We start from the raw sequence: 10,600 nt of genomic DNA, 5'->3' as shown, positions 1-10,600 counted from the left end.
GAGTAAACACGTGATGCAGAAGACTTCAAAACTGTGTCAGGGGTCAGGGGTCATCAAAATGGCAGGGACTTTGTTGTTGACGTTTTTCGGATTATCCTTGAAGATTCAGCAGGTTGGTTTTTTAGGCTGTCTTCGTGTATACGTAACGTCCTAGTACACTGTAAGCTCTTTACGTTAAGCCAGGCTTCATTAGTTCTTTATTTAGGCTATGAAACAACAGAATTGGGACGCTGTAAAACAAAAAGGAAAAAAAAAAGAAGCGGAAATGCGACCCTTTAGATTGTAGTACTTCAAGTAGTAGGCCTATTATTTTTGGTCATTAGTTCATAATTGGTGTTTCGAATTTTGGTAAAGTTTTGCAAGTTCAAGATAAATTCTTTGAGTTTTCACTATAGGTTCATCACACTTCACAAACAAAATGTTCAGTTCAGCACCCTTTACTTGAGCAGTAAGTCTTAGGTTAAAGAAGGTGAAAATGCAACTTAAAATCCCAGGTTTTGACTATTTATTTACTTGATATTTTACCGTGTTTTTACGCCGTGCTCAAGAATATTTCACTTGTATGATGGAGAGCCTGGGGGAAACTCATGACCTTCCCAAGGTTGCTCGCAGACGTTCCTACATGCAGCCGGAGAGGAAGCCGACATGTCTGGGTGTAAATTAGACTACCGGTAATTGGTTTTTCAATGTTGGAAAACATGATAACATTTAAAAATTTCAGTTAGTTCAAGAGTGCTCTGAAGTTAAATTGGAACAATCTTGTTCAGCCGTATGTCAATTTCTTGAAACCAAAGTTAGACAGTGTTAGAGAGTACATCCCATTTAAATCTGTCTGTTGATTGAATGCAAATAGATTCTTAGGTAATGATCAAAGTGACTGGCGTACACTCTGCTAGAATTGAAATAATTGACAACTCTAGTTCAGACATCAAATGTGGTGCACACAGTACATGTAACACAAACTTTACATGTAATACAGACTTCAAATTGTGCACACTCTACTACTTGTAACACAAACAGATTCTAGTTTTTACCTCATTTATACATTTGGAATTGAGCAGTTTTCCTTGGTTTTCACAGTCATGCACTGTGATTAGGTGTAGGTTTGTTTCTCAATGTTCTCCCATACAGAATAGTTGGAAGTGGGGGCTATGTCCAGGGGTAGAAATTTTTGGCCATGTGCAAACCCAGATTGTTAAAACCTTGATTGATTGCCTGGAAGAAAATAAACATGCCTGGTACATATGGACATGTGTTTTTTTAGACAGCTACATGTAGCACAAACTCTTGTTCACCATCCCGCATTTTTTTTTTTTGGCAACAGCGTGTTGATATGAGTTGAAGTAACGTACATGTATCTTCACACGATGTGAGACTAAAAATGTCCTTTGAAAATTCTCATGTGTTTTAGGTACAGTTGTACTGCACAAAAATCATGTTCAAGACTGCTTTGAATGATACATGAAATGGCTTGGTTTTCATGTTTGAATATGGAGTTTAGGATATGATCTAACACATAGAAACTTCTTAGCTTTCTTGTAGAGGTGTAAAGATGGCTTTAAACTAGAACTTTCCACATGCCCCAGTGGTCAGTCCCGAAATTAAGTAGCCTGCTGTGGTGACATAGAATAAACGGTGATAGCCGTCAAAACAACTCTTGGAGGTGGGTGCAGGCTAAGCTGGTTCTGCGGTCCCAGTATCTTTATTGGTGACGTCATTTCCGAATGTTCCAGACCATTGATATGGAAAATATGCATGAAATAGAGGGGTTACTAAGAAATATATAACTTGCCTCAAAAGTGCAACATTTTATTATTACCTTTTATTTTGGCATGTCTTTTTTCAATTTTCTTAAAAGCATATTCTTAGTTTTACATTACCTTTCCATGTTTGCTTTAAGCTGGGTAGTTTGGTCTTTTTGTTCAGTGATAATCTCAAATATGTTTTCTTTGTCTTCTAGGTCAATGCTTATTATTGTGACAACAATAGGTGAGTAGTTTGTTATGTCTGTTCATCTCCATAATGTTTCTGAAATCACAAATAATCTAATCAAATATGAAATTCCAGTGTGTATTAAAGGTAGATTTATTTATTTATTTGATTTTGTTTCGTCGTACATGTACTCAAGAATATTTCACTTATACAACAATGTCCAGCATTATGGTGGGGGGAAACCAGGCAGAGCCAAAGAGAAACCCCCGACTGTCCACTGGTTGTTGGCAGATTCTCCCACATACAACTGGAGGGGAAGGCATCATGAGCTGGACTTGAACTTAGAGCGATAACATTGGAGAGAGGCTCCTCATGGTGCTATGCTAGCACGCTAACCTCCACTTATTAAAGATAGAGATTGTTCATGAGTATGACCAGGAAGAAGCAGGTTGTTACCAATCAATCAAGATTCTGGTCATTGCTTTGAGAGGAGATGCAAGATGTTGGTTCAATCCCAGTCTTGGGCAGGAAATTGTTCAGATTTTCCAGCATCTACTTTTTTTTTCAAGGAGGTAGTAAGCATTCCGCAGTGCTCGAAGGACTATTTAAATGGTCTTGTTGAAGGTTACTTACGTTTCACAAAATATTTTTTAGTATGGTTGAACAAGTGGTCTTCAGCAAAGGTTAGACGGAGAAATATTGCTTCACAAATATCTGTTGACTGGTTAATGTCACCAAAGCCTGACCAAAACAGCATTAGGGGAATTATGCCCCTGCTGTTAAAGTGTGACCGCTCTCTTGTAGAGGCAGTTATCCCACGTCAGACAAAAATACTCTGCTTTTCATTGGATGGCATCTGTCACATGAGGGCCGTGTATATTCCAGTACACTGCAGCCCACGTGAAATGTTTGTGCTGATTTGGTTATCTCCATTTGTTCAATTGTGAAAACATTGATCATGGAAGATATTCACCTATACATCGGTCTTTTGCCCTGAATCGATGGGTCTTTGTAGGATAAATTTGTTATGTTGTTACTCAGTGGCAGGATACAGAAATATATGATGTCAGTATCCTTCATATTGGGCTTGGCGTCTATATGATGAGGGTTATTTCTGTATCCTGCCACTAAGTAACCATGTACGTGTAACAAATAAAATACCCACAAACTGACAGTGACTGCAACTACAAAGAAAGTCATACCTTGTTTTAAATATGGCATTCCACTGACAGTCAAAGTTGGGATTTTTATAGAAACACATATTGTCTGCTGGACAGATTTTTATTATTTAGTGTATGTATTTCTTGCAAACTACATTGTAATGTTGTATCGTTGAAAGTTACTTTATCTGTTTGCTTACGTAGATGCAGTGAGGATGAATATTGCTGTGGTATCAACGTTTGTTGTGCGTCATACAGAGTCTTGGGTTTATGGTACTTCTGGTAGGTTGTTTTTTATTTGCTGGGATACCCAAGGTGCGGGGTCAAACCTGATGTTCTCATGATTATTGTCTTCCACTAATATCATGGGCATGTCTGTGGAAAGTCATAAGTGAAAAAGTTTGTCAGTAACTTACCAGAGGTTGGTGGTTTATGCCAGGCCCCCTGCTTTTCTCCACCCATGCAAGTTGGCGACATCGAGTAAGGCAAAAAGTCATTGAGTTTAGCGATAAACAACAATAAGTAAATAGGTAAACACTTTGGAGCTGCAACTTACGTGTATGTTTTCCCAGTAGGATATCACCCTACCATCCAAAAGAAATGAAAAAAAAAAAACATGGAAGACTTAAAACAGTTTTCTAACTTTGATGGAACTCCCAGAATGAGTAATTTCATCATGAGCAAAATATACTATTTTGTGTTCATAATGACCATATTTCTTGTACTACTTCTAATGAATATAATATTATTAGTCATTTTCTTGATGTGTAGTACTCTTCTTCTTGAACAGGTTTGGTTTAGTCTTCTTCATCTTTCTTCTCTCGTCATGTGCTGGATTCTGGAGATACAGATATCGGCAACATCCCGTTATTATCACTCTACCGTACAGCCCCCTGTCAAACACAGAGCCCTCGGCAGATCTAGAGAAGGTTAGTCACATCACATAACATTCCATCATCATAAGGCTACCTTCCGCCGGGCTCTGCCCGGTTTCCACCCACCATAATGCTGGCCGCCGTCGTATAAGTGAAATATTCTTGAGTACGGCGTAAAACACCAATCAAAAAAAAAAAAAAAAAAAATCATAAGGCTACCACACAGTCCCCTGTCAAACACAGAGCCCTCGGCAGATCTAGAGAAGGTTAGTCACATCACATAACATCCCATCATCATAAGGCTACCACACAGTCCCCTGTCAAACACAGAGCCCTCGGCAGATCTAGAGAAGGTTAGTCACATCACATAACATCCCATCATCATCACGCTACCATACAGTCCCCTGTCAAACACAGAGCTATCGGTAGATCTCGAGAAGGTCAGTCACATCACATAACATCCCATCATCAAAACGCTACTTTACAGTCACCTGTCAATTACAGAACCATCAGCAGATCTAGAGAAGGTGAGTCACATCACATAACATTCCATCATCATCACGCTACCATACAGTCTCCTGTCAAACACAGAGCCATCAGCAAGTCTAGAGAAGGTCTGTCACATCACATAACATCCCATCATCAAAACGCTACCTTACAGTCACCTGTCAATTACAGAACCATCAGCAGATCTAGAGAAGGTTAGTCACATCACATAACATTCCATCATCATAACGCTACCATACAGTCTCCTGTCAAACACAGAGCCATCGGCAAGTCTAGAGAAGGTAAGTCACATCACAGAACATCCCATCATCATAAGGCTACCACACAGTCCCCTGTCAAACACAGAGCCCTCGGCAGATCTAGAGAAGGTTAGTCACATCACATAACATTCCATCATCATCACGCTACCATACAGTCTCCTGTCAAACACAGAGCCATTAGGAGGTCTAGAGAAGGTTAGTCACATCACATAGCATCCCATCATCATCACGCTACCATACAGTCTCCTGTCAAACACAGAGCCCTTGGCAGATCTAGAGAAGGTTAGTCACATCACATAACATCCCATCATCATAAGGCTACCACACAGTCCCCTGTCAAACACAGAGCCATCGGCAGATCTAGAGGTTAGTCACATCACATAACATCCCATCATCATCACGCTACCACACAGTCCCCTGTCAAACACAGAGCCATTGGCAGATCTAGAGAAGGTTAGTCACATCACATAACATCCCATCATCATCACGCTACCATACAGTCCCCTATCAATCACAGAGCCATCAGCAGATCTAGAGAACGTTAGTCACATCACATAGCATTCCATTATCATAATGTTACCATTCAGTCCCCTGTCAAACACAGAGCCATCGGCAGATCTAGAGAAGGTTAGTCACATCACATAACATCTCATCATCATCACGCTACCACACAGTCCCCTGTCAAACACAGCCATCAGCAGGTCGAGAAGGTAAGTGACATCACATAACATCCCATCATCATCACGTTACCATACAGTCCCCTGTCAAACACAGAGCCATTGGCAGATCTAGAGAAGGTAAGTCACATCACATAACATCTCATCATCATCACGCTACCACACAGTCCCCTGTCAAACACAGAGCCATCAGCAGGTCGAGAAGGTAAGTGACATCACATAACATCCCATCATCATCACGCTACCACACAGTCCCCTGTCAAACACAGAGCCATTGGCAGATCTAGAGAAGGTGAGTCACATCACATAACATCCCATCATCATAAGGCTACCACACAGTCCCCTGTCAAACACAGAGCCATTGGCAGATCTAGAGAAGGTTAGTCACATCACATAACATCCCATCATAAGGCTACCATACAGTCCCCTGTCAAACACAGAGCCATCAGCAGATCTAGAGAAGGTAAGTCACATCACATAACATCCCATCATCATAAGGCTACCACACAGTCCCCTGTCAAACACAGAGCCCTTGGCAGGTCTAGAAAAGGTAAGTCACATCACATAACATCCCATCATCATCATGCTACCACACAGTCCCCTGTCAGACACAGAGCACTCGGCAGATCTAGAGAAGGTAAGTCACATCACATAACATCCCATCATCATCACGCTACCATACAGTCCCCTGTCAAACACAGAGCCCTCGGCAGATCTAGAGAAGGTTAGTCACATCACATAACATCCCATCATTATCACGCTACCACACAGTCCCCTGTCAAACACAGAGCCCTTGGCAGGTCTAGAGCAGGTTAGTCACATCACATAACATCCCATCATCATCACGCTACCATACAGTCTCCTGTCAAACACAGAGCCATTGGCAGATCTAGAGAAGGTCAGTCACATCACATAATATCCCATCATCATCACGCTACCATACAGTCCCCTGTCAAACACAGAGCCATTGGCAGATCTAGAGAAGGTAAGTCACATCACATAACATCCCATCATCATAAGGCTACCACACAGTCCCCTGTCAAACACAGAGCCATTGGCAGGTCTAGAGCAGGTTAGTCACATCATATAAAATCACGTTACTGTAGTCCCCTGCCAAATAGTCTGCCAGCAACCTACTGATGGGTTTGCCGCTGGCTCTGCCTGCGTGCCAATCACAAGGGCAAAGAGGCCTCCTAAACACTGGTCTGAAAGTATTCTGTGGCTGGAGTTTTGTACTGTGTGTGTGTAAGGGGTGTTTGTTATTTACACATGGGTGTGGGTATGTGGTACATTGTTGTGGGCAAGATATGATCTGATAAAATTTTGTGGAACACTTTTTAAAAGTTTTACAGAGTGTTACAGGTCTGAGGAGTGGTGTTTGAAGGGGGGTTGGGGGTGGGGCTTAATCGGATAAAGCATGTCTGTGTGGGTGTTACCGTGTAGTTCTCGATATTCCCCACAAGTGACGAAAAGAAAAGAGTCGGCAGGGGTATCTATACTTTGTAAACACGCCGCATATCTTCTAGTTTCTACCATTCTCTGTTTCAGCCACCAGCTTATTCCGACTCTGACCTAAGAAGCAGCAGTTTTTACTCAGGTGCCAACAACAGCCCACCTCCACCGTACGGCCAACAATACCCCGCCCAGGCTGCCTATATGACTCTGCCTCCATCTTATGCAGCCCCACCCACAGGATACTGTGACTTTGAAACCAGAAACCAGAACTTCTATCAACATTGAGGGAATTGGGTGTGGCTGTTGTTGTTATTTTTGAAGAGACAGTTAATAATATGGTTCAAATGTGCTCTTTGAAGTTCCATGGTTTGCATGGAGCAACCAGAGAAAAGTGTTAATGTTAAACAAAATTCTCTTTTTTATCTTGACACCTTGAAAACACTAGGGTATAATGGTGCATTTTGACTGGCGATTTGTAGGAGAATTTCCAAGACTACATTTGCCTTAGGTTCTTGTACAGTAGTGCTTAGGGCTCTTGCAATACAAATGGCTGGACTACCATTCGAGTAGTTGAATCAGTCGCTGATGATGTCAGATAGAAAAGAAAAAAAAAGAAAAGAAAAATGAAACGACAGAATGATTATCATGTAGTGTATACGAGGACATGTATTGAAGACTCCATGAGACATTCTTGAGGAACTCTTTATTAAATCATTATCTCTTTTCAGATATTTAGAGTTAAATCCCTCCTACATGTACATTCAGTGTTCAAATATGAATAATATTGTGTCTGAAAAGGGTTTTAAGTTTGTGAAGACCAGATTTCCATGCTCTAACCTATATAACAATTTTTAGAGAGAAATTTTTATCCTATGGTCTCTTGTAACCTTATCTGTCTCGCATTACAAGCACATCTTCCAGCAGACAGCCGTGACCACTGTAAACACCACGCCTCATATCGTCACCCAGGACAACCCTGCTAAGGGTTGAAGCACTGATGACCTTTGTGAGCTTTCCTTTCTGTCACTGGACTAAAAGGAAATTCTCCCTGGTTCAGCACATTTTACTTTGTTTAATTCTTTGAGGAAGCTGGAAATTGTTATTAGTGCAAGCCAAGCTTTGAAGAGGTAATCAGATTTGAACAGTGGAATGTGTGTGTTGTTGTTGTATTGTGTAGTTTTTATTTTTTCCTGATTAATGAACACTACTCTGGATGCCAGGTACTATTCCTCTTTCAAGTTTTAGGATGCAAGTTTTAGCCACCAATGCTGTAGAAAAATTTAGCAATGATAAGGGGTTATGTACAAGTGTGCAATGGGGAAGATATTAGCTTAATTTTTCTTCACTGTGTGACTGAGGAAGGGAGGTAACTTTTGTCCCTGATTTGACGCAACAGCCTGCAGTCTGGTACTGAAAGCAGCACACTTTGTGCCCTCTGTGCTTGACTGCCAGGTCAGGTTGAGGTATCACTTGGCTATCATTGGTTAATGGCAACCTTGGTTGGATCTTGTACATCATTTTGGTGGTGGAAACTTGCAAGCCCAAAATTCAACAAATAAAAAAAAAAAAGGAGAGAAGTGTGTGATACTTAGAAGGAAAAATAAATAAATAAAATTGAGTTTCCTTTTCATTGAATAAGTCATCATAGTTTTTCAGCAATCAAATCTGCCATTCCTAAAATTCATGTTATATCAGACATAGCCTGAACTTGCCTGTCTCTTACACCAGCCAATCAGAAGCCATTCTTTATCCCTTTAATATATAGATGACATTATTCATTACCCACAGTACCAAAGTCCTTACTATCGTCTTTCAGATGATGTACCAGTCTGCTGTGTTTTTAATAGGCTGTGATGTGATGAGAATTTAATGTTTACTTTTGGTCATCGCAGATGTGCTCATCAAAGGACGGTGAACGTCATACATCTATTTATCTACCAGTGCATAAACTTATATGCTTGAATACATAATCCCTGGGAAGTGAAGGGTTTGTTTTTAATCAGTAGTGCTTAACCAGTTTTCTGCTTATCCATTCAGGGGAGATAACTCCGTTAGCAAATAGGATATTCTCAGATAGGCAATGTTGCATGAAAAACTTAGATGTCTTTGAGCTAGAGTTTTCAGTCTCCATTTAACTGTACTGATAATTTGCAAACACTGTGTTTAGCATAATTGGGTGGTGAGCTAGGTGTAGGAATAGGTCACAATGTGAAGTTATCACACGCAGTGTGTGTATTTCATTGACATTTGCCTTCTCATTTTAGTCGATTTTTATGTGTTTCTTACATTTACATGTGTGTACATATATATATGTATGAAATATAACACTGATTGTGCTAACACAAGGGTTAAGTTCTTGCCCTGTAAATATGTGTACATACATAAGAAGAAATGTTTATTTATGCCTTTATTTTCACTTTATAATGTTATTCCTGTACTAACAACTATTAACATGTATGTAGTTCCTTAGCAAAAATCTCAGTAAGGGGTCTGCCCAGGATATTTGTCATTATTTAAATAAAATGTATAACCGTGAAGAGGGTGATTGACCCGATAATATATTAGCATTTTCAGAAAACCCTTCGTCTGGCGAGAACTTCTCACACTGAATATGTACGATTTTATCACAATTTCTTTATCAGTTTACATCTAGACTTACCTGTACTTTACATCTGAGGTTATGCTAACCACGTGTGTCGTATGCTTCAAGGCAAAATGACAAATTTGGTCAAGAAGCGAAATGTGGTAGGGGATAGCATTTTTGGAATGTAGTACAATCAGACAGTTACTTTACTTTGTGCATCATGTCATGGGTAATTCATAATTTTTTGCAAAAGGCTGTTCAGTTCAAACTTTGAGATTGTGGGAAAATGAAGTAATGACAGTTGTTTAAGCATAATTCCTAGTTTTGATAGTACATGTATATCTTTGTCATTTTGATGCAGAGAGAAGAGAAGGTCCACATTTTATGATTGTTTTTTTTTTTTTTCTGCAAGCAAATAAAAAATCTTTTTCTTAATCCCTGTGCTTGTGATTTCTCTTCGATGGTTTAGGTACAGCAAAGATTTGGGAAAAGTGTAGTCTTGGCTGAAGTGTAGTTATAGACTGTCTTAAATACTATGCGCCATCTAATGACTGCTTGCAAAGATGTTTACAGTTATACATGTATATACCACTTCAGTATTAAGACTGTTTACAGTTACACATGCATATACCACTTCAGTATTAAGACTGTTTACAGCTATACATGTATATACCACTTCAGTTTTAAGACTCTGTTTACAGTTGTACATGTATATACCACTTCAGTTTTAAGACTGTGTTTACAGTTGTACATGTATATACCACTTCAGTTTTAAGACTGTGTTTACAGTTATACCTGCATGTACCACTTCAGTATTAAGACTGTTTACAGTTACACATGCATATACCACTTCAGTATTAAGACTGTTTACAGTTACACATGCATATACCACTTCAGTATTAAGACTGTTTACAGTTATACATGTATATACCACTTCAGTTTTAAGACTGTGTTTACAGTTATACATGTATATACCACTTCAGTTTTAAGACTGTGTTTACAGTTATACCTGCATGTACCACTTCAGTATTAAGACTGTCTACAGTTATACATGTATATACCACTTCAGTATTAAGACTGTTGACAGTTATACATGTATATACCACTTCAGTTTTAAGACTGTGTTTACAGTTATACCTGTATGTACCAC

The 10,600-nt window shown here is 39.6% G+C and overlaps 1 protein-coding gene across 1 annotated transcript; it reads left to right on the top strand.

The window, feature by feature from the left end:
* The first annotated feature begins 52 nt into the window (after positions 1-52).
* On the top strand, positions 53-9,445 carry LOC135477488 (WW domain binding protein VOPP1-like). Its single transcript, XM_064757605.1, has 5 exons — positions 53-112; positions 1,961-1,989; positions 3,297-3,374; positions 3,883-4,021; positions 6,960-9,445. The coding sequence occupies exons 1-5, from the start codon at positions 59-61 to the stop codon at positions 7,149-7,151; spliced, it is 492 nt and encodes a 163-aa protein (XP_064613675.1). The 5' UTR covers positions 53-58; the 3' UTR covers positions 7,152-9,445.
* The last annotated feature ends 1,155 nt before the right edge of the window (positions 9,446-10,600 follow it).

The sequence above is a fragment of the Liolophura sinensis genome, chromosome 11 (genome assembly GCF_032854445.1).
Source record: "Liolophura sinensis isolate JHLJ2023 chromosome 11, CUHK_Ljap_v2, whole genome shotgun sequence".
Taxonomy (NCBI): Eukaryota; Metazoa; Mollusca; class Polyplacophora; order Chitonida; family Chitonidae; genus Liolophura; species Liolophura sinensis.
The sequence above is the reverse complement of the archived record's forward strand: the minus strand, read 5'-3'. Positions and strand labels throughout refer to the sequence as shown.